The 25,000-nt window shown below is 49.3% G+C and overlaps 1 protein-coding gene across 1 annotated transcript in view; it reads left to right on the top strand.

The window, feature by feature from the left end:
• The first annotated feature begins 2,833 nt into the window (after nucleotides 1–2,833).
• Nucleotides 2,834–25,000, top strand: part of eepd1 (endonuclease/exonuclease/phosphatase family domain containing 1) — a 79,674-nt gene continuing 57,507 nt past the window's right edge. The window contains 5 exon segments of the mRNA XM_079530705.1: nucleotides 2,834–3,494; nucleotides 8,234–8,521; nucleotides 8,731–8,850; nucleotides 9,240–9,535; nucleotides 10,960–11,220. Coding sequence (XP_079386831.1) covers nucleotides 8,249–8,521; nucleotides 8,731–8,850; nucleotides 9,240–9,535; nucleotides 10,960–11,220 — 950 coding nt within the window. The 5' untranslated portion in view covers nucleotides 2,834–3,494; nucleotides 8,234–8,248.

Raw genomic sequence — 25,000 nt, 5'->3', positions numbered from 1 at the left:
AACATATACAGTGAGGGGGAACAGGGGTGGGGGGGGGGGATTCAGACCTTTTTACGGGGGCCTGTTTTTAATTGCAGCCGTCCGTAGGTGCCCTTTGAGAGCGGTTTTGAAGGAGTCAAGGGATTTGCATGTCTTAATGACTGTTGGTAGGGCGTTCCACATTTTGGTGGCATAGGAGCGAAAATATTTGTTTAAATTTTAAGCAGAGCAGAGATATCATCTGGCAGGAAGCTCAACATTTGTGTTGCATTACATACATTAACCTGCAGCCACATTTGCATCAACTATTTAAAAAAGTATTTTTTGCCCTCTCAACAGGACACCCCAATAAGTCCTCTCTCAGGGACACCCCAATAAGTCCTCTCTCAGGGACACCCCAATAAGTCATCTCTCAACAGGACACCCTAATAAGTCCTCTCTCAGGGACACCCCAATAAGTCCTCTCTCAACAGGACACCCCAATAAGTCCTCTCTCAACAGGACACCCCAATAAGTCATCTCTCAACAGGACACCCCAATAAGTCCTCTCTCAGGGACACCCCAATAAGTCCTCTCTCAGGGACACCCCAATAAGTCCTCTCTCAGGGACACCCCAATAAGTCCTCTCTCAACGGGACACCCCAATAAGTCCTCTCTCAGGGACACCCCAATAAGTCCTCTCTCAGGGACACCCCAATAAGTCCTCTCTCAACAGGACACCCCAATAAGTCCTCTCTCAACAGGACACCCCAATAAGTCCTCTCTCAGGGACACCCCAATAAGTCCTCTCTCAACAGGACACCCCAATAAGTCCTCTCTCAGGGACACCCCAATAAGTCCTCTCTCAGGGACACCCCAATAAGTCCTCTCTCAACAGGACACCCCAATAAGTCCTCTCTCAACAGGACACCCCAATAAGTCCTCTCTCAACGGGACACCCCAATAAGTCCTCTCTCAGGGACACCCCAATAAGTCCTCTCTCAGGGACACCCCAATAAGTCCTCTCTCAGGGACACCCCAATAAGTCCTCTCTCAACAGGACACCCCAATAAGTCCTCTCTCAACAGGACACCCCAATAAGTCCTCTCAACGGGACACCCCAATAAGTCCTCTCTCAGGGACACCCCAATAAGTCCTCTCTCAGGGACACCCCAATAAGTCCTCTCTCAACGGGACACCCCAATAAGTCCTCTCTCAGGGACACCCCAATAAGTCCTCTCTCAACAGGACACCCCAATAAGTCCTCTCTCAACAGGACACCCCAATAAGTCCTCTCTCAGGGCCACCCCAATAAGTCCTCTCTCAGGGACACCCCAATAAGTCCTCTCTCAACAGGACACCCCAATAAGTCCTCTCTCAACAGGACACCCAAATAAGTCCTCTCTCAGGGACACCCCAATAAGTCCTCTCTCAGGGACACCCCAATAAGTCCTCTCTCAACAGGACACCCCAATAAGTCCTCTCTCAGGGACACCCCAATAAGTCCTCTCTCAACAGGACACCCCAATAAGTCCTCTCTCAGGGACACCCCAATAAGTCCTCTCTCAACAGGACACCCCAATAAGTCCTCTCTCAACAGGACACCCCAATAAGTCCTCTCTCAACAGGACACCCCAATAAGTCCTCTCTCAGGGACACCCCAATAAGTCCTCTCTCAACAGGACACCCCAATAAGTCCTCTCTCAACAGGACACCCCAATAAGTCCTCTCTCAGGGACACCCCAATAAGTCCTCTCTCAACAGGACACCCCAATAAGTCCTCTCTCAACAGGACACCCCAATAAGTACTCTCTCAACAGGACACCCCAATAAGTCCTCTCTCAGGGACACCCCAATAAGTCCTCTCTCAGGGACACCCCAATAAGTCCTCTCTCAACAGGACACCCCAATAAGTCCTCTCTCAACAGGACACCCCAATAAGTCCTCTCTCAACAGGACACCCCAATAAGTCCTCTCTCAACAGGACACCCCAATAAGTCCTCTCTCAACAGGACACCCCAATAAGTCCTCTCTCAACAGGACACCCCAATAAGTCCTCTCTCAGGGACACCCCAATAAGTCCTCTCTCAGGGACACCCCAATAAGTCCTCTCTCAGGGACACCCCAATAAGTCCTCTCTCAACGGGACACCCCAATAAGTCCTCTCTCAACAGGAGACCCCAATAAGTCCTCTCTCAACGGGACACCCCAATAAGTCCTCTCTCAGGGACACCCCAATAAGTCCTCTCTCAACAGGACACCCCAATAAGTCCTCTCTCAGGGACACCCCAATAAGTCCTCTCTCAACAGGACACCCCAATAAGTCCTCTCTCAACAGGACACCCCAATAAGTCCTCTCTCAGGGACACCCCAATAAGTCCTCTCTCAACAGGACACCCCAATAAGTCCTCTCTCAACAGGACACCCCAATAAGTCCTCTCTCAACAGGACACCCCAATAAGTCCTCTCTCAACAGGACACCCCAATAAGTCCTCTCTCAACAGGACACCCCAATAAGTCCTCTCTCAACAGGACACCCCAATAAGTCCTCTCTCAAGTCAACATAATATTGTTCACATTATGCAAACGAGAAACAAGAGTAGCACATAAAAGTAGAGAGAGAGAGAGAGAGAGAGAGAGAGAGAGAGAGAGAGAGGGGGGAGAAGGAGAGAGACATCTGACCCCGTTAAAGAGCTTTACTTTGTGACCACGCACGCACACACACACACCCACACGCACACACGCCACAGATCATGTTTGACATGCAGCGGTCATCATCATCATCATGTCATGTGGCCAGCCTGTCATGTTTAGGAAGCCACGCCCCCCCGCCTGTGCTGTGACGGTGCACGCACACGCTGGCTGCCTGCACGGAGTGCAGCGTTGGAGGAAACACCGGCAAATATAGAAGCACAAAGTCCCTGGATGTCATTTAGCCTACATTTCAACACACACACACGCGCACGCACGCACGCGCACACACACACACACACACACACACACACACACACACACACACAGAGGGCAGGACGAGTCGACATGCCGCAGCACCGTCTGTCCGTCTGTCTGCCTGCTGTAGAACATGCACTGTGACCGAAGAGGCTGCAATACTAGGAATATAAACAGCTTTAACTAATAACCTGCAAGTATCGGTTCATATTTATTATTAGAGAGAGAGAGAGAGAGAGAGAGGGAGAGGGAGAGGGAGAGGGAGAGAGAGAGAGAGAGAGAGAGGGGGTGTTGAAGCCCGGGCATACTGCATGCCGATACGGTAGGACAGCTCCACCACCAGGCGGTGATCCTTCCCTCTGTTACCCGGCGTGTCTCTCCCTGTTTTCGGATTAATCATCGCAGGACTCCCCGGTGTGTGGGACCACCAGCCAGCCAGCCAGGCGGTGATCAGTGCTCCTGCTCCCCGGCGTGTCTCTCTCTGTCTTCGGGTCACATCCTCCAGAGGACTCCGGGACGGGACTCCCGGATCTTTTGGAAGTATTAGCAGAGCCCGCGGTGGAAACTAAAGTAACTACATTTACTCCGTAAGTACCGAACTTAAGTACAATTTTCGAGGTACTTTTAATGGACTGGAGTACTTCCAATATTGAATGCTATACTCCACTACATCTGAGCCTAAATTAAACATTGTACTTTTTAAATTGCTCCACATTTATTTGGCAGCTTTAGTTACTTTGTAGATTGTGATTTCAAAATATACATAAACCTGCACTTCAGCCCGACATTATTTTATTTAAAAATATCAGATCTACAAGCCCTCAGCACCTTTTAATGAGTTGAACATGGAGGACACTGATCCCTCTCACTGCTTTTTCTGGTTTTATCCTCTTAGCAGTTGTGTTGATCTGCTTTCCTTCAACTGTACTGTACTGTACTGTACTGTACTGTACTGTACTGCACTGTACTGTACTGTACTGTACTGTACTGTACTGTACTGTACTGTACTGTGCTGTACTGTACTGTACTGTACTGCACTGTACTGTACTGTACTGTACTGTACTGTACTGTGCTGTACTGTACTGTACTGTACTGCACTGTACTGTACTGTACTGTACTGTACTGTACTGTACTGTACTGTACTGTACTGTGCTGTACTGTGCTGTACTGTACTGTGCTGTGCTGTGCTGTGCTGTGCTGTACTGTGCTGTGCTGTGCTGTACTGTACTGTGCTGCACTGTACTATGCTGTACTGCACTGTACTGTGCTGTACTGTACTGTACTGCACTGTACTGTGCTGTGCTGCGCTGTACTGTACTGCACTGTGCTGTACTGTGCTGTACTGTACTGTACTGTACTGCACTGTACTGTGCTGTACTGCACTGTACTGCACTGTACTGTGCTGTGCTGTGCTGTGCTGTGCTGTGCTGCGCTGCGCTGTACTATGCTGTACTGTACTGTGCTGTACTGTGCTGTGCTATGCTGTGCTGTGCTGTACTGCACTGTACTGTACTGTACTGTACTGTACTGTAGGCCTACTGTAACTTAACAGTTGTGTTGATCTGCCTTCCTTCAACTGTACTAAAAATCATTTCTTTCTTTTCTTTTGTGTGTGAAATGTGACATGTCTGCATAACGAGTACTCTTACTTTTGGTATTTTTATTGAAGTCATTTTTTACGTGTAATAGTAGTATTTCTATATTGCAGTAGGCCATTGATGCTTTTAAGTACAAAATCACACCCTTGTGAAGTGAGGGGTGCTAAAGTCTAACTCATGTTGATTAGGTGATGTAAAACAAACGGTGACAAAACAAACATTACATTATCTTATTGTTAAATGGCATTTAATGTGTGTGTTTAGGGACAAGATGACGTGAAGTTTCCCTTCATTTAATGTGTGTGTGTTTAGGGACAAGATGACGTGAAGTTTCCCTTCATTTAATGTGTGTGTGTTTAGGGACAAGATGACGTGAAGTTTCCCTTCATTTAATGTGTGTGTGTTTAGGGACAAGATGACGTGAAGTTTCCCTTCATTTAATGTGTGTGTGTTTAGGGACAAGATGACGAAGTTTCCATTCATTTAATGTGTGTGTGTTTAGGGACAAGATGACGTGAAGTTTCCCTTCATTTAATGTGTGTGTGTTTAGGGACAAGATGACGAAGTTTCCATTCATTTAATGTGTGTGTGTTTAGGGACAAGATGACGTGAAGTTTCCCTTCATTTAATGTGTGTGTGTTTAGGGACAAGATGACGTGAAGTTTCCCTTCATTTAATGTGTGTGTGTGTTTAGGGACAAGATGACGTGAAGTTTCCCTTCATTTAATGTGTGTGTGTTTAGGGACAAGATGACGTGAAGTTTCCCTTCATTTAATGTGTGTGTGTTTAGGGACAAGATGACGTGAAGTTTCCCTTCATTTAATGTGTGTGGGTTTAGGGACAAGATGACGTGAAGTTTCCCTTCATTTAATGTGTGTGGGTTTAGGGAAAAGATGACGTGAAGTTTCCCTTCATTTAATGTGTGTGGGTTTAGGGACAAGATGACGTGAAGTTTCCCTTCATTTAATGTGTGTGTGTTTAGGGACAAGATGACGTGAAGTTTCCATTCATTTAATGTGTGTGTGTTTAGGGACAAGATGACGTGAAGTTTCCATTCATTTAATGTGTGTGTGTTTAGGGACAAGATGACGTGAAGTTTCCCTTCATTTAATGTGTGTGTGTTTAGGGACAAGATGACGTGAAGTTTCCCTTCATTTAATGTGTGTGTGTTTAGGGACAAGATGACGTGAAGTTTCCCTTCATTTAATGTGTGTGTGTTTAGGGACAAGATGACGTGAAGTTTCCCTTCATTTAATGTGTGTGTGTTATTGTCAATATGGCGTTTTTAAAACAAACATTGAACTAAAAACAAACATTAGGGGGCGTGGTTACAAACAGATTTATTTCCCAGGGGGCGGGGTTACAAACAGATTTATTTCCCAGGGGGTGGGGTTACAAACAGATTTATTTCCCAGGGGGCGGGGCTATAAACATATTTATTTCCCAGGGGGCGGGGCTACAGACATATTTATTTCCCAGGGGGCGGGGCTACAGACAGGTTTTTTTCCCAGGGGGCGGGGCTACATACAGATTTATTTCCCAGGGGGCGGGGTTACAGACAGGTTTATTTCCCAGGGGGCGGGGTTACAAACAGATTTATTTCCCAGGGGGCGGGGTTACAAACAGGTTCATTTCCCAGGGGGCGGGGTTACAAACAGATTTATTTCCCAGGGGGCGGGGTTACAAACAGGTTTATTTCCCAGGGGGCGGGGTTACAAACAGATTTATTTCCCAGGGGGCGGGGTTACAAACAGATTTATTTCCCAGGGGGCGGGGTTACAAACAGATTTATTTCCCAGGGGGCGGGGTTACAAACAGATTTATTTCCCAGGGGGCGGGGGTTACAAACAGGTTTATTTCCCAGGGGGCGGGGGTTACAAACAGGTTTATTTCCCAGGGGGCGGGGTTACAAACAGATTTATTTCCCAGGGGGCGGGGTTACAAACAGATTTATTTCCCAGGGGGCGGGGTTACAAACAGATTTATTTCCCAGGGGGCGGGGTTACAAACAGATTTATTTCCCAGGGGGCGGGGGTTACAAACAGATTTATTTCCCAGGGGGCGGCGGTTACAAACAGATTTATTTCCCAGGGGGCGGGGTTACAAACAGATTTATTTCCCAGGGGGCGGGGTTACAAACAGATTTATTTCCCAGGGGGCGGGGTTACAAACAGATTTATTTCCCAGGGGGCGGGGTTACAAACAGATTTATTTCCCAGGGGGCGGCGGTTACAAACAGATTTATTTCCCAGGGGGCGGGGTTACAAACAGGTTTATTTCCCAGGGGGCGGGGTTACAAACAGGTTTATTTCCCAGGGGGCGGGGGTTACAAACAGGTTTATTTCCCAGGGGGCGGGGTTACAAACAGATTTATTTCCCAGGGGGCGGGGTTACAAACAGATTTATTTCCCAGGTGGCGGGGTTACAAACAGATTTATTTCCCAGGGGGCGGGGTTACAAACAGATTTATTTCCCAGGGGGCGGGGGTTACAAACAGATTTATTTCCCAGGGGGCGGCGGTTACAAACAGGTTTATTTCCCAGGGGGCGGGGTTACAAACAGATTTATTTCCCAGGGGGCGGCGGTTACAAACAGGTTTATTTCCCAGGGGGCGGGGTTACAAACAGATTTATTTCCCAGGGGGCGGGGGTTACAAACAGATTTATTTCCCAGGGGGCGGCGGTTACAAACAGGTTTATTTCCCAGGGGGCGGGGTTACAAACAGATTTATTTCCCAGGGGGCGGGGTTACAAACAGATTTATTTCCCAGGGGGCGGGGTTACAAACAGATTTATTTCCCAGGGGGCGGCGGTTACAAACAGATTTATTTCCCAGGGGGCGGGGTTACAAACAGGTTTATTTCCCAGGGGGCGGGGGTTACAAACAGGTTTATTTCCCAGGGGGCGGGGTTACAAACAGATTTATTTCCCAGGGGGCGGGGTTACAAACAGATTTATTTCCCAGGTGGCGGGGTTACAACCAGATTTATTTCCCAGGGGGCGGGGTTACAAACAGATTTATTTCCCAGGGGGCGGGGTTACAAACAGATTTATTTCCCAGGGGGCGGCGGTTACAAACAGGTTTATTTCCCAGGGGGCGGGGTTACAAACAGATTTATTTCCCAGGGGGCGGCGGTTACAAACAGGTTTATTTCCCAGGGGGCGGGGTTACAAACAGATTTATTTCCCAGGGGGCGGGGGTTACAAACAGATTTATTTCCCAGGGGGCGGCGGTTACAAACAGGTTTATTTCCCAGGGGGCGGGGTTACAAACAGATTTATTTCCCAGGGGGCGGGGTTACAAACAGATTTATTTCCCAGGGGGCGGGGTTACAAACAGATTTATTTCCCAGGGGGCGGGGTTACAAACAGATTTATTTCCCAGGGGGCGGGAAATAACTGCAGCTACAGGACAACCATAACAAAACCCAGTGAGTCAACCAACAAAATGAACCAATGAAAAGGGCTTGTAGCACCTGGCAGTTATGACTGAGAGTCATTCTTGTTTTTGAGAGGCGCCAGCCACTCCTGTGTCCAGCTTTGAGGGTTTGTGTAAACACAAACATTGAAGACGAAGGTGAGGGCGCAAATTGTGATTGGCCGGAATGAGAGGATGTATGCCGATAAGAGCGCCCCTCACTTCACACGGGTGTGATTTTTCTTCCTGTGGCAGGCTGTAGTTTCCAGGCTAACGTCCCCCCCCCCCCCCCCATACACACCTCTCTGCAGTTCACCCTCCCAGCCATGGGGGGCAACCTTGGCTGCCACCGCTCCATCCCGCACGACCCCAGCGACTTCTGCCACCAGCACCAGCAGCGCCGCGGCGTTGTGGGCGTGGGCAAGAGGAAGCAGAGGAAGTTCAGCGCGGCGTGCAACTTCTCCCACATCCTGGTGAACCAGGAGCGCCTCAACATCAACCTGGCGACCGAGGAGGAGCTGATGACCCTGCCCGGGGTCAACCGCGCCGTGGCCATGAGCATCGTCCAGTACCGAGACTGCATCGGAGGATTCAAGAAGGTGCGGACAGGACAGGCCAACAGGGGGCAGTTTTGTATTTCTTTGTTTGGCCCAAAACATTGTGTTTGTTGTCATGTCATGACTTTTTATAAAGTCTATGAGGAAAATGAACGGGGAATAATTTTCCGGGTCTCTCGAGGGGGCGGGACTGCCACGCTCTATATGTTAACTTATTTTCCCTTTTCTGACATTCCACTTCTGACCACTAGGTGGAGGACCTGGCGCTGGTGAGCGGCGTGGGCGCCACCAAGCTGGAGGCCATCAAGCTGGAGATCTGCGTGTCCAGTCGGACCAGCTCGTCACAGCACAGCCCCTCCTCCTTACGAAGGGTGAGTCACAGCACAGCCCCTCCTCCTTACGAAGGGTGAGTCACAGCACAGCCCCTCCTCCTTACGAAGGGTGAGTCACAGCACAGCCCCTCCTCCTTACGAAGGGTGAGTCACAGCACAGCCCCTCCTCCTTACGCAGGGTGAGTCACAGCCCCTCCTCCTTACGCAGGGTGAGTCACAGCCCCTCCTCCTTACGCAGGGTGAGTCACAGCCCCTCCTCCTCCTTACGAAGGGTGAGTCACAGCACAGCCTCGTTACGCAGGGTGAGAGACTAACACCCTCTTTACACAAGAACGGTGTCCATAGAAAACGGTGAAGACATTTGTAGAATCGATCTCAGATCTAAATGGGTTAATGTTGTTTAATGCTTTCCTTATTTCCTCTGTAAGGACGCGTGGGACCAGCAGGGGGCGACGCAGAGCCAGCTGTGCTTCTTCTCAGGAACGGGCGTGAACATCAACACGGCCACGCCCGCGCAGCTCCAGAGTGTGCGCGGCATCACGGAGAAGGTGGCGCTCGCCATCGTGGCGTACCGCGCTGAGCGCGGGTCCTTCCGCAGCGTGGAGGACCTGGTGAGGGTGGAGCACATCAACGGATCGCTGCTCGACAAAATCCGCTTCCACGTGTTCGTGGAGCGCTCGCGCACGCCGTCCACCAACACCACCCACAACCCCACACACACCAGGTATAAACACACACACACGCCCTCCACCAACACCACCCACAACCCCACACACACCAGGTATAAACACACACACACGCCCTCCACTAACACCACCCACAACCCCACACACACCAGGTATAAACACACACACGCCCTCCACTAACACCACCCACAACCCCACACACACCAGGTATAAACACACGCCCTCCACCAACACCACCCACAACCCCACACACACCAGGTATAAACACACGCCCTCCACCAACACCACCCACAACCCCACACACACCAGGTATATACACACGCCCTCCACTAACACCACCCACAACCCCACACACACCAGGTATATACACACACCCTCCACCAACCCCACCCACAACCCCACACACACCAGGTATATACACACGCCCTCCACCAACACCACCCACAACCCCACACACACCAGGTATAAACACACGCCCTCCACCAACACCACCCACAACCCCACACACACCAGGTATATACACACGCCCTCCACCAACACCACCCACAACCCCACACACACCAGGTATAAACACACACACGCCCTCCACTAACACCACCCACAACCCCACACACACCAGGTATAAACACACACCCTCCACCAACCCCACACACACAACACGTGAGAACACACACACGCCCTCCACCAACACCACCCACAACCCCACACACACCAGGTATAAACACACACCCTCCACCAACCCCACACACACAACACGTGAGAACACACACACGCCCTCCACCAACACCACCCACAACCCCACAAACACACACCAGGTACCATAATGGAAATGACACGTATTCTTTTGGTTCCATTTAGACGCATCTATTCAAATCCAATTCAAATCTGATTAATTTTTTCAAATCTGATCTTTTTGGCCCACACTTTGGTTCACACTGCAAGTGATCTGTGTGTTCAGACTGGCAGGCCGAATCCGGCCTGAATCAGATCTGTGCCACATACATCCAGATTGGAATTCGATTTGTTTAACCCATTTAGGCCTGACGTCGAAATATTTTTTTTTAATTCTAAATCCTGTTTTCTGAAATACCTCATGTTTCTGTATAAGTGGTTCTCAATATTTTATGTCGAGGACCCCAAAATTGGGTATTTGGCCGCCGACCCCCATCTGAAAATATGTTATTCCAGGCAGGAACCCCTCAGAAGCAAAGATATGAGTTAAAAACGTTTTTTCAAAAATAGCAGACCTACAAGCTCGTAGCGCGGCACCGAGTGCCGCGCTACGAGCTTGTAGATCTGCTATTTTTCAATACCTAAAGCATAACATAATGCTTTAAAACAATAAAAGGGGTTCCCGCCCAGAATGGGTTAAATAAGTCTAAACACAAACAAGTCACATGGAATCCGATCAGGTTTTACTGTGTTGAAATGAAAGTCCCGTCCCTGAACCCCTGACCGCCAGGTCGTCCAGCCACCCGAGCCCCACCTCCTTCAGCAGCCTGCACAGCGAGGACCTGGACCCCCTCCCCCCCGGCGGACCCACCCAGATGGCGTCGTCGCGGCCCGTGGACCCCCCCCAGCCGCCCGCCGGCCCGCCAGGCACCCGGGGGGGCGCGGCGGCGGCGGTCCGTCTGGCCACCTGGAACCTGACGCGCTGCTCCTGCGACAAGGCCAACAACCCCGGGGTCAGGGAGGTCGTGTGCATGACCCTTCTGGAGAACCAGTGAGTCCGACACCTTTATTTGTTTTTAATTTAATTTTTATCCCAGTATTTTTGAGTGGTGCAACCACTCCCTTACGGACTTGTGTGGGGGGTGGGGCTGGGTGGGTGGGTGGGTGCCTGCCTGCCTGCCTGGCTGGGTATGAGCACGAAAACAGCATGGTTGTTTTTCACCACCTGTGCGCAACCTAACACACACACCAACACACACGCACATATTAACTGTATATATGATGATTTCGGGTGTGCCAGTACTGTACAGTGACAGTACAGTACAGTAGAGGGTACAGTAGAGGGATCCCCACACGGTAACTCTGTCATTATTTTATGGAGGGACAGACAGTAGGATGACAGGAAATGGGGGGAGAGATGGGGGGAAGACATGCAGTAAAGGCCGTCGGGATCGGGAGTCGAACCCGCAGCACACTGCCAGACTGGATTACCAGCCAAGGTGCCTGGACCGCTGAGCCACGGCCTAGGCCTTATCCCACAATTTTTGTAACCCATTTTTTAGTGCTGCCGGAATTGTCCAAAAATTACATTCGGATATTCGTTTTAAAAACCCACGTGGATTCGACCAATTCGACCCATTCGGATTTCGATTCCGATTCGGAGCCATTCGGGGCCATTCAGATTTTTTAATAATTATATTTACACCAATACAACCTGAGACATAACATTTAAGATCGCATTGCTGGCGCAACTCTCTCTCCGCGCATTGGCGCTGCTGAAAACCGAGTTGGAACACAACGCATGCATTCTCCCTTCTCCCATAAAACTTCACGGCACGGAGGCAGTATTAATTCACAGAACAGAACACTGCATTGCTGCTGCTGCTGCCGGACCGGCGCCGCAGTTCATCCTTACGCATTTTATTTATCTTTTTATAATTTCCTGAAGGATAAAGTCGCTTCATGATTGAAGATTGATGAGTGATAGATCTGTGTGTTGTTGTCTAAAAATATACTCTCCCGTCCGTCCGAAACAACACAACACAACACAACACAGCAAAATAAGTTTCGGTGTAGGCCAGGCCTGTCTCTGATTCTGATCACTAGGTACGCTGTTGACGGAAGATTTCACCCTTCTGAGCAGCGTACACTCACTGCGCAAATAACGTAAAAGGCCCCGCCCGCCCTGTGCTCACCGTTATTTGCGCACCGTCCGTATGCAAATAACGTAGTGCGCTCTTTGCCGACTTTGCGCAGGGCGGGCGGGGGCCTTTTGTGAATCGGAACTACGCAGCCTGCGTAGTCTGCGTTTAGGAAGAGTGCGAGGCAGCTGATTTATTCTTCAATGTATGCCGGTGTCGGCGTGTCGCGTGGCAAATATAACTAATCTACAAGCTCACAACGCTTACCCACGGAACCGTCTCGCGAAAACTTGCACAGCATTTTTTCTTTTTTTAATTCGAATGTTAATTTTATATATTCAGTTATTCATTTCTTTTTTTGATTCGAAAATTCGTTCGAATATGGAATATTCTTTGGCAGCTCTACCATTTTTTCACCCCTGTGTCAATGATCTAATGTGATCCTGGGCTCTACACACCCTCCGCCAGCCTGGTCCCCATATATGGGGGACATGGGGAGAGCAACGGACTTGAACTCATGCTTCCTTCATGCATGAGGAGTCCAAGTCACTCCTTTACACCTGACAGGGGGGAGTTTCCCTGGTTGGACGTACACACAGTGTATTTATTGATCAGTGTATTTATCTGCGTTCTGACCGCTGGCTCTCAGCCAGTGCTGCACCATTCTCGCTCCAATGTGAATGTCGATTCTCCTCCACAAGATTTCACTGATTTAAGATGAACTGCTTGAATTGATTCTCATGTATCTATTATAGTTAATTTAGCTTTGGACACTTTCTGTTTTACAATTCATATATTTGATATTGCTGTATTTAGTGTATGTTGTTGATTTTGTATTTCGGCTACATTGAAAATGAGGGCCTGCCCCTCAATTGTACTCGAGTTATGATGATGCCCTTTAGCTAAGCCCCGCCCTCTCCCACTTGGACACTCCCACTTGGACTCTTTCCAGCCTCAGGCTCATTCATTCCAATGTAAATATCATGGGTTTTAACACATTAAATACTGGTTCATTTTTGGAACCAGACCCTTCAAGATCTCTTCCAAATCCGTCAACAAGGCCTGCCGTAGCACTGGAGGAATATGCGCCTGACATTTATTTTTTTAAAACAATGTTTTATCATATAGGAAAACTATTGGTGGAGAGGTTTGTCCCACCCAGAGTAATCTAGTCAGAGAGTAGCGACACTAGCGTTGACTCCCACTGTAACAATGGAATGAGGAAGTGCTCATTCTATCTCAATGGGATAGTTCCAGCCATAGGAGCAATGTGTGGAACTATAGCCCATTCTATCTCAATGGGATAGTTCCAGCCATAGGAGCAATGTGTGGAACTATAGCCCATTCTATCTCAATGGGATAGTTCCAGCCATAGGAGCAATGTGTGGAACGATAGCCCATTCTATCTCAATGGGATAGTTCCAGTCATAGGAGCAATGTGTGGAACTATAGCCCATTCTATCTCAATGGGATAGTTCCAGTCATAGGAGCAATGTGTGGAACTATAGCCCATTCTATCTCAATGGGATAGTTCCAGTCATAGGAGCAATGTGTGGAACTATAGCCCATTCTATCTCAATGGGATAGTTCCAGCCATAGGAGCAATGTGTGGAACTATAGCCCATTCTATCTCAATGGGATAGTTCCAGCCATAGGAGCAATGTGTGGAACTATAGCCCATTCTATCTCAATGGGATAGTTCCAGCCATAGGAGCAATGTGTGGAACTATAGCCCATTCTATCTCAATGGGATAGTTCCAGCCATAGGAGCAATGTGTGGAACTATAGCCCATTCTATCTCAATGGGATAGTTCCAGCCATAGGAGCAATGTGTGGAACTATAGCCCATTCTATCTCAATGGGATAGTTCCAGCCATAGGAGCAATGTGTGGAACTATAGCCCATTCTATCTCAATGGGATAGTTCCAGCCATAGGAGCAATGTGTGGAACTATAGCCCATTCTATCTCAATGGGATAGTTCCAGTCATAGGAGCAATGTGTGGAACTATAGCCCATTCTATCTCAATGGGATAGTTCCAGCCATAGGAGCAATGTGTGGAACTATAGCCCATTCTATCTCAATGGGATAGTTCCAGCCATAGGAGCAATGTGTGGAACTATAGCCCATTCTATCTCAATGGGATAGTTCCAGTCATAGGAGCAATGTGTGGAACTATAGCCCATTCTATCTCAATGGGATAGTTCCAGTCATAGGAGCAATGTGTGGAACTATAGCCCAAGAGATCAAAGCGTGTCGCTACTCTCCTCCTACTCTACACTCTGGTCTAACCCATGTTATGCTTAGCTGTGATTGGACCATAGCAGTTTGGGGAGGGGCTTTGCTATAGGTCAATTGAGATCACGATTCTCTCCAATGACAATATGCCTCCCAAGTACAGATCTAGGGTCAGATTTAACACACAGAGTGAACAATATGCCTCCCAAGTACAGATCTAGGGTCAGATTTAACATACAGAGTGGACACAATTACATTTATTCACTAAAGGAAAATGACATAGCCTACTAGAGCTTTTAAAGTCGTGTTTGTGTGTGTGTGTGTGTGTGTGTGTGTGTGTGTGTGTGTGTGTGTGTGTGTGTGTGTGTGTGTGTGTGTGTGTGTGTGTGTGTGTGTGTGTGTGTGTGTGTGTGTGTGTGTGTGTGTGTGTGTGTGTGTGTGTGTGTGTGTGTGTGTGTGTGTGACAGTGACAGGCAGGCTGCCCACTTGGCACCCTGCGATGAATTGGTTTCGTTGACATTAATGCGTAATCATGTGTGGCGTGCTGCCAGTATCAGGAGAGGAGAGGAGGAGTGATCGTTATGTCATATCAACACTGTACATGTAAACAATGGTGATTGGTTTTCTTCCTCCGGGGGAAACGGTATTTTAATGATGTCAGACACGCATGCATAATGAATGTTGTGATACGGATTTTACGGATATATAAATAGTAGCGGGACATTTGTAGGTTTAAACTTTTTAGCTGTAAATCTTCTCAAGGAATGCCTTGAATTATAGAAGCTAAAAGTTTTCGAGTATCGCCCTCTTCTCTTCTGGGTTGACGAGGAGGGGCAGACAGACAGGATGCTGTGTGCTGTGCAGACAGACATGATGCTGTGTGCTGTGCAGACAGACAGGACACTGTATGCTGTGCAGACAGACAGGATGCTGTATGCTGTGCAGACAGACAGGACACTGTATGCTGTGCAGACAGACAGGATGCTGTATGCTGTGCAGACAGACAGGATGCTGTATGCTGTGCAGACAGACAGGATGCTGTATGCTTTGCAGACAGACAGGATGCTGTATGCTGTGCAGACAGACAGGATGCTGTGCAGACAGACAGGACCCTTTGTGCAGACAGACAGGACACTGTATGCTGTGCAGACAGACAGGACACCGTATGCTGTGCAGACAGACGGGACACTGTGTGCAGACAGACAGGACACTGTATGCTGTGCAGACAGACAGGACACTGTGTGCAGACAGACAGGAGACTGTGCAGACAGACAGGACACTGTATGCTGTGCAGACAGACAGGATGCTGTATGCAGACAGACAGGACCCTGTGTGCAGACAGACAGGACACCGTATGCTGTGCAGACAGACGGGACACTGTGTGCAGACAGACAGGACACTGTATGCTGTGCAGACAGACAGGACACTGTGTGCAGACAGACAGGAGACTGTGTGCAGACAGACAGGACACTGTATGCTGTGCAGACAGACAGGACACTGTGTGCAGACAGACAGGAGACTGTGCAGACAGACAGGACACTGTATGCTGTGCAGACAGACAGGATGCTGTATGCAGACAGACAGGACCCTGTGTGCAGACAGACAGGACACCGTATGCTGTGCAGACAGACAGGACACTGTGTGCAGACAGACAGGACACTGTATGCTGTGCAGACAGACAGGACACTGTGTGCAGACAGACAGGAGACTGTGCAGACAGACAGGAGACTGTATGATGTGTGCAGACAGACAGACAGACAGACAGACAGACAGACAGGAGACTGTATGATGTGTGCAGACAGACAGACAGACAGACAGACAGACAGACAGACAGACAGACAGACAGGAGACTGTGCAGACAGACAGGAGACTGTATGATGTGTGCAGACAGACAGACAGACAGACAGACAGACAGACAGACAGACAGACAGACAGACAGACAGACAGACAGACAGACAGACAGACAGACAGACAGACAGACAGACAGACAGGAGACTGGCAGCAGTTCTACTGAAGCTAACAGAATGCTGTGTTTCTCACCGTGTACCCGCCTTCAGAACTGCAGAATCACTCCCAACCTCCCACCTCTACAGACTCCTCCCAACCTCCCACCTCTACAGACTCCTCCCAACCTCCCACCTCTACAGACTCCTCCCAACCTCCCACCTCTACAGACTCCTCCCAACCTCCCACCTCTACAGACTCCTCCCAACCTCCTGCCTCTACAGACTCCTCCCAACCTCCTGCCGTTGTCTGAAAACCCACCTCTACAGACTCCTCCCAACCTCCTGCCGTTGTCTGAAAACCCACCTCTACAGACTCCTCCCAACCTCCCACCTCTACAGACTCCTCCCAACCTCCCGCCGTTGTCTGAAAACCCACCTCTACAGACTCCACCTCAGCCCCGTAGCACTTACATGAACCTTGACGACCTTACAGGCGTATGCAAAGACTACACTTATGTAATTTAGATATCATTTCACATACTGTAGCACTCTATAGTGTAGACTAGGGTTAGAGAAAGACTGATCGATAGGTTAGAGGAAGCCTGAACAAATGCTCTATCTAATAATTTAGCGATCGCTCGCCCGCTGTCTATTTTGCTCGGTCGCTGTCTGTCTGTCCAATTCCGGGTCACCAGTGAAACGCATGTTGGGACGGCTTCCGGGTCACCAGTGAAATGCATGTTGGGACGGCTTCCGGGTCACCAGTGAAATGCATGTTGGGACGGACACAGATTAGGGGGGGGGTAGATAGATAGATAGATAGATAGATTACCCAGACTGAACATCATTTGCTGTTCATATATTCAGAACGGGTAAGGACTAGTATAGACAGATTCAGAAACGGGCCTCATGGTCGCAGCAAACGTATTTCCTGAAGGTTGTGTTCTGTTGTATGAACACAACTTACACAACATACTTTAAATGCTTAGTATGAGGTATAAAGTACTTTATACCTCATACTTTAAATGCTTAGTATGAGGTATAAAGTACTTTATACCTCATACTTAGTCTTTAAATGCTTAGTATGAGGTATAAAGTACTTTATACCTCATACTTAGTCTTTAAATGCTTAGTATGAGGTATAAAGTACTTTATACCTCATACTTAGTCTTTAAATGCTTAGTATGAGGTATAAAGTACTTTATACCTCATACTTAGTCTTTAAATGCTTAGTATGAGGTATAAAGTACTTTATACCTCATACTTTAAATGCTTAGTATGAGGTATAAAGTACTTTATACCTCATACTTAGTCTTTAAATGCTTAGTATGAGGTATAAAGTACTTTATACCTCATACTTTAAATGCTTAGTATGAGGTATAAAGTACAGCAGCCTTGTGTTCATTGAGTAGAAGACCTGCAGGTCTAGGTCGCTGCGACCATGAGACCCGTTTCTGAATTCATCTTTAGCAACGATTAGCATGGGATTATTATACAGATTTAACATTAACGATTAGCATGGGATTATTATACAGATTTAACATTAACGATTAGCATGGGATTATTATACAGCTTTAACATTTTGACTCAGAAACACAAGCTCAGAGTCGGACGGCAGCTTCAGCTCGTACCCGTGTGTGTCTGTCCTCAGTTTGACGGTCTGTGCTGCTGCTGTTATCACTGTCAGATTGTCCTTAGAGCATCAATAAAGGTTTATGTGGTCATAAAGCGTCTCAGTCAAATGGAACTGGTCCCCATGATTAGCTTTACTTTGCATCACGTGATCACATGATGATCTCCTTCCCAGAAACATCAACACCCTGACTGTTGGTTTAACTGATGGCAGAATGATTCAACCATCCCACAGCCCAGAGGGTTTCACAGTGTTTCTAACCATCCTACGGCCCAGAGGGTTTCACAGTGTTTCTAACCATCCTACGGCCCAGAGGGTTTCACAGTGTTTCTAACCATCCTACGGCCCAGAGGGTTTCACAGTGTTTCTAACCATCCTACGGCCCAGAGGGTTTCACAGTGTTTCCAACCATCCCACGGCCCAGAGGGTTTCACAGTGTTTCTAACCATCCTACGGCCCAGAGGGTTTCACAGTGTTTCTAACCATCCCACAGCCCAGAGGGTTTCACAGTGTTTCTAACCATCCTACGGCCCAGAGGGTTTCACAGTGTTTAACTGATGGCAGAATGATTCCCTGGGTGTGGTTTCACAGTGTTTAACTGATGGCAGAATGATTCCCTGGGTGTGGTTTCACAGTGTTTAACTGATGGCAGAATGATTCCCTGGGTGTGGTTTCACAGTGTTTAACTGATGGCAGAATGATTCCCTGGGTGTGGTTTCACAGTGTTTAACTGATGGCAGAATGATTCCCTGGGTGTGGTTTCACAGTGTTTAACTGATGGCAGAATGATTCCCTGGGTGTGGTTTCACAGTGTTTAACTGATGGCAGAATGATTCCCTGGGTGTGGTTTCACAGTGTTTAACTGATGGCAGAATGATTCCCTGGGTGTGGTTTCACAGTGTTTCTAACCATCCCACAGCCCAGAGGGTTTCACAGTGTTTCTAACCATCCTACGGCCCAGAGGGTTTCACAGTGTTTCTAACCATCCCACAGCCCAGAGGGTTTCACAGTGTTTCTAACCATCCTACGGCCCAGAGGGTTTCACAGTGTTTCTAACCATCCTACGGCCCAGAGGGTTTCACAGTGTTTCTAACCATCCTACGGCCCAGAGGGTTTCACAGTGTTTCTAACCATCCTACGGCCCAGAGGGTTTCACAGTGTTTCTAACCATCCCACAGCCCAGAGGGTTTCACAGTGTTTCTAACCATCCCACAGCCCAGAGGGTTTCACAGTGTTTCTAACCATCCTACAGCCCAGAGGGTTTCACAGTGTTTCTAACCATCCTACGGCCCAGAGGGTTTCACAGTGTTTCTAACCATCCCACAGCCCAGAGGGTTTCACAGTGTTTCTAACCATCCTACGGCCCAGAGGGTTTCACAGCCTTTCTAACCATCCTACGGCCCAGAGGGTTTCACAGTGTTTCTAACCATCCTACGGCCCAGAGGGTTTCACAGTGTTTCTAACCATCCTACGGCCCAGAGGGTTTCACAGCGTTTCTAACCATCCCACAGCCCAGAGGGTTTCACAGTGTTTCTAACCATCCTACGGCCCAGAGGGTTTCACAGCGTTTCTAACCATCCCACGGCCCAGAGGGTTTCACAGCGTTTCTAACCATCCCACAGCCCAGAGGGTTTCACAGCCTTTCTAACCATCCTACGGCCCAGAGGGTTTCACAGTGTTTCTAACCATCCTACGGCCCAGAGGGTTTCACAGTGTTTCTAACCATCCTACGGCCCAGAGGGTTTCACAGCGTTTCTAACCATCCCACAGCCCAGAGGGTTTCACAGTGTTTCTAACCATCCTACGGCCCAGAGGGTTTCACAGCGTTTCTAACCATCCCACAGCCCAGAGGGTTTCACAGCGTTTCTAACCATCCCACAGCCCAGAGGGTTTCACAGTGTTTCTAACCATCCTACGGCCCAGAGGGTTTCTCAGCGTTTCTAACCATCCTACGGCCCAGAGGGTTTCACAGTGTTTCTAACCATCCTACGGCCCAGAGGGTTTCACAGCGTTTCTAACCATCCTACGGCCCAGAGGGTTTCACAGCGTTTCTAACCATCCTACGGCCCAGAGGGTTTCACAGTGTTTCTAACCATCCTACGGCCCAGAGGGTTTCACAGCGTTTCTAACCATCCTACGGCCCAGAGGGTTTCACAGTGTTTCTAACCATCCTACGGCCCAGAGGGTTTCACAGCGTTTCTAACCATCCTACGGCCCAGAGGGTTTCACAGCCTTTCTAACCATCCTACGGCCCAGAGGGTTTCACAGCGTTTCTAACCATCCTACGGCCCAGAGGGTTTCACAGCGTTTCTAACCATCCTACGGCCCAGAGGGTTTCACAGCGTTTCTAACCATCCTACGGCCCAGAGGGTTTCACAGCGTTTCTAACCATCCTACGGCCCAGAGGGTTTCACAGCGTTTCTAACCATCCTACGGCCCAGAGGGTTTCACAGTGTTTCTAACCATCCTACGGCCCAGAGGGTTTCACAGCGTTTACGGCCCAGAGGGTTTCACAGTGTTTCTAACCATCCCACAGCCCAGAGGGTTTCACAGTGTTTCTAACCATCCCACAGCCCAGAGGGTTTCACAGTGTTTCTAACCATCCTACGGCCCAGAGGGTTTCACAGCGTTTCTAACCATCCTACGGCCCAGAGGGTTTCACAGCGTTTCTAACCATCCTACGGCCCAGAGGGTTTCACAGCGTTTCTAACCATCCTACGGCCCAGAGGGTTTCACAGCGTTTCTAACCATCCTACGGCCCAGAGGGTTTCACAGCGTTTCTAACCATCCTACGGCCCAGAGGGTTTCACAGCGTTTCTAACCATCCTACGGCCCAGAGGGTTTCACAGCGTTTCTAACCATCCTACGGCCAAGAGGGTTTCACAGCGTTTCTAACCATCCCACAGCCCAGAGGGTTTCACAGCGTTTCTAACCATCCTACGGCCCAGAGGGTTTCACAGTGTTTCTAACCATCCTACGGCCCAGAGGGTTTCACAGCGTTTCTAACCATCCCACAGCCCAGAGGGTTTCACAGCGTTTCTAACCATCCCACAGCCCAGAGGGTTTCACAGCGTTTCTAACCATCCTACGGCCCAGAGGGTTTCACAGCGTTTCTAACCATCCCACAGCCCAGAGGGTTTCACAGCGTTTCTAACCATCCCACAGCCCAGAGGGTTTCACAGCGTTTCTAACCATCCTACGGCCCAGAGGGTTTCACAGCGTTTCTAACCATCCTACGGCCCAGAGGGTTTCACAGTGTTTCTAACCATCCTACGGCCCAGAGGGTTTCACAGCGTTTCTAACCATCCCACAGCCCAGAGGGTTTCACAGCGTTTCTAACCATCCTACGGCCCAGAGGGTTTCACAGCGTTTCTAACCATCCTACGGCCCAGAGGGTTTCACAGTGTTTCTAACCATCCCACAGCCCAGAGGGTTTCACAGTGTTTCTAACCATCCTACGGCCCAGAGGGTTTCACAGTGTTTCTAACCATCCTACGGCCCAGAGGGTTTCACAGCGTTTCTAACCATCCTACGGCCCAGAGGGTTTCACAGCGTTTCTAACCATCCTACGGCCCAGAGGGTTTCACAGCGTTTCTAACCATCCCACAGCCCAGAGGGTTTCACAGCGTTTCTAACCATCCTACGGCCCAGAGGGTTTCACAGCGTTTCTAACCATCCCACAGCCCAGAGGGTTTCACAGCGTTTCTAACCATCCTACGGCCCAGAGGGTTTCACAGCGTTTCTAACCATCCTACGGCCCAGAGGGTTTCACAGTGTTTCTAACCATCCTACGGCCCAGAGGGTTTCACAGTGTTTCTAACCATCCTACGGCCCAGAGGGTTTCACAGCGTTTCTAACCATCCCACAGCCCAGAGGGTTTCACAGTGTTTCTAACCATCCTACGGCCCAGAGGGTTTCACAGTGTTTCTAACCATCCTACGGCCCAGAGGGTTTCACAGCGTTTCTAACCATCCTACGGCCCAGAGGGTTTCACAGTGTTTCTAAACATCCTACGGCCCAGAGGGTTTCACAGCGTTTCTAACCATCCTACGGCCCAGAGGGTTTCACAGTGTTTCTAACCATCCTACGGCCCAGAGGGTTTCACAGCGTTTCTAACCATCCTACGGCCCAGAGGGTTTCACAGTGTTTCTAACCATCCTACGGCCCAGAGGGTTTCACAGTGTTTCTAAACATCCTACGGCCCAGAGGGTTTCACAGCGTTTCTAACCATCCCACAGCCCAGAGGGTTTCACAGCGTTTCTAACCATCCCACAGCCCAGAGGGTTTCACAGCGTTTCTAACCATCCTACGGCCCAGAGGGTTTCACAGCGTTTCTAACCATCCTACGGCCCAGAGGGTTTCACAGTGTTTCTAACCATCCTACGGCCCAGAGGGTTTCACAGCGTTTCTAACCATCCTACGGCCCAGAGGGTTTCACAGTGTTTCTAAACATCCTACGGCCCAGAGGGTTTCACAGCGTTTCTAACCATCCCACAGCCCAGAGGGTTTCACAGCGTTTCTAACCATCCCACAGCCCAGAGGGTTTCACAGCGTTTCTAACCATCCCACAGCCCAGAGGGTTTCACAGCGTTTCTAACCATCCTACGGCCCAGAGGGTTTCACAGCGTTTCTAACCATCCCACGGCCCAGAGGGTTTCACAGCGTTTCTAACCATCCTACGGCCCAGAGGGTTTCACAGCGTTTCTAACCATCCTACGGCCCAGAGGGTTTCACAGCGTTTCTAACCATCCCACAGCCCAGAGGGTTTCACAGCGTTTCTAACCATCCTACGGCCCAGAGGGTTTCACAGTGTTTCTAACCATCCTACGGCCCAGAGGGTTTCACAGCGTTTCTAACCATCCCACAGCCCAGAGGGTTTCACAGCGTTTCTAACCATCCCACAGCCCAGAGGGTTTCACAGCGTTTCTAACCATCCTACGGCCCAGAGGGTTTCACAGCGTTTCTAACCATCCCACGGCCCAGAGGGTTTCACAGCGTTTCTAACCATCCTACGGCCCAGAGGGTTTCACAGTGTTTCTAACCATCCTACGGCCCAGAGGGTTTCACAGCGTTTCTAACCATCCCACAGCCCAGAGGGTTTCACAGCGTTTCTAACCATCCCACAGCCCAGAGGGTTTCACAGCGTTTCTAACCATCCTACGGCCCAGAGGGTTTCACAGCGTTTCTAACCATCCCACGGCCCAGAGGGTTTCACAGCGTTTCTAACCATCCTACGGCCCAGAGGGTTTCACAGCGTTTCTAACCATCCTACGGCCCAGAGGGTTTCACAGCGTTTCTAACCATCCCACAGCCCAGAGGGTTTCACAGCGTTTCTAACCATCCTACGGCCCAGAGGGTTTCACAGTGTTTCTAACCATCCTACGGCCCAGAGGGTTTCACAGCGTTTCTAACCATCCTACGGCCCAGAGGGTTTCACAGTGTTTCTAACCATCCTACGGCCCAGAGGGTTTCACAGCGTTTCTAACCATCCTACGGCCCAGAGGGTTTCACAGCGTTTCTAACCATCCTACGGCCCAGAGGGTTTCACAGCGTTTCTAACCATCCCACAGCCCAGAGGGTTTCACAGCGTTTCTAACCATCCTACGGCCCAGAGGGTTTCACAGCGTTTCTAACCATCCTACGGCCCAGAGGGTTTCACAGCCTGTCTAACCATCCCACGGCCCAGAGGGTTTCACAGCCTGTCTAACCATCCCACGGCCCAGAGGGTTTCACAGCCTTTCTAACCATCCCACGGCCCAGAGGGTTTCACAGCGTTTCTAACCATCCCACGGCCCAGAGGGTTTCACAGCCTTTCTAACCATCCCACGGCCCAGAGGGTTTCACAGCGTTTCTAACCATCCTACGGCCCAGAGGGTTTCACAGCGTTTCTAACCATCCTACGGCCCAGAGGGTTTCACAGCCTTTCTAACGATCCCACAGCCCAGAGGGTTTCACAGCCTTTCTAACCATCCCACGGCCCAGAGGGTTTCACAGCGTTTCTAACGATCCCACAGCCCAGAGGGTTTCACAGCGTCTCTAACGATCCCACGGCCCAGAGGGTTTCACAGCGTTTCTAACCATCCCACAGCCCAGAGGGTTTCACAGCGTTTCTAACCATCCCACGGCCCAGAGGGTTTCACAGCGTTTCTAACCATCCCACAGCCCAGAGGGTTTCACAGCCTTTCTAACGATCCCACGGCCCAGAGGGTTTCACAGCCTTTCTAACCATCCCACGGCCCAGAGGGTTTCACAGCGTTTCTACCACCGAGTCCTGCAGTCAAAGACAAAACAAGCATTTTGTGCGTTCCGTTGTTGTACTCCTGAGCTATAGGACCACATAACTAACCTGTTGTACTCCTGAGCTATAGGACCACATAACTAACCTATTGTACTCCTGAGCTATAGGACCACATAACTAACCTGTTGTACTCCTGAGCTATAGGACCACATAACTAACCTGTTGTACTCCTGAGCTATAGGACCACATAACTAACCTGTTGTACTCCTGAGCTATAGGACCACATAACTAACCTATTGTACTCCTGAACTATAGGACCACATAACTAACCTGTTGTACTCCTGAGCTATAGGACCACATAACTAACCTGTTGTACTCCTGAGCTATAGGACCACATAACTAACCTGTTGTACTCCTGAGCTATAGGACCACATAACTAACCTGTTGTACTCCTGAGCTATAGGACCACATAACTAACCTGTTGTACTCCTGAGCTATAGGACCACATAACTAACCTGCAGTCCCAAACCACCTCCCAATCACTGATGTGATTTCTTATAATCAATTTGGGAAAAAAAACATGTTTTGATTAAAACGACCTATTTGAGAAAAGTTGTGAAACAATGCACACATCAT

This window comes from Electrona antarctica (genome assembly GCF_951216825.1).
Source record: "Electrona antarctica genome assembly, contig: scaffold_61, whole genome shotgun sequence".
Lineage (NCBI taxonomy): Eukaryota > Metazoa > Chordata > Actinopteri > Myctophiformes > Myctophidae > Electrona > Electrona antarctica.
The sequence above is the reverse complement of the archived record's forward strand: the minus strand, read 5'-3'. Positions and strand labels throughout refer to the sequence as shown.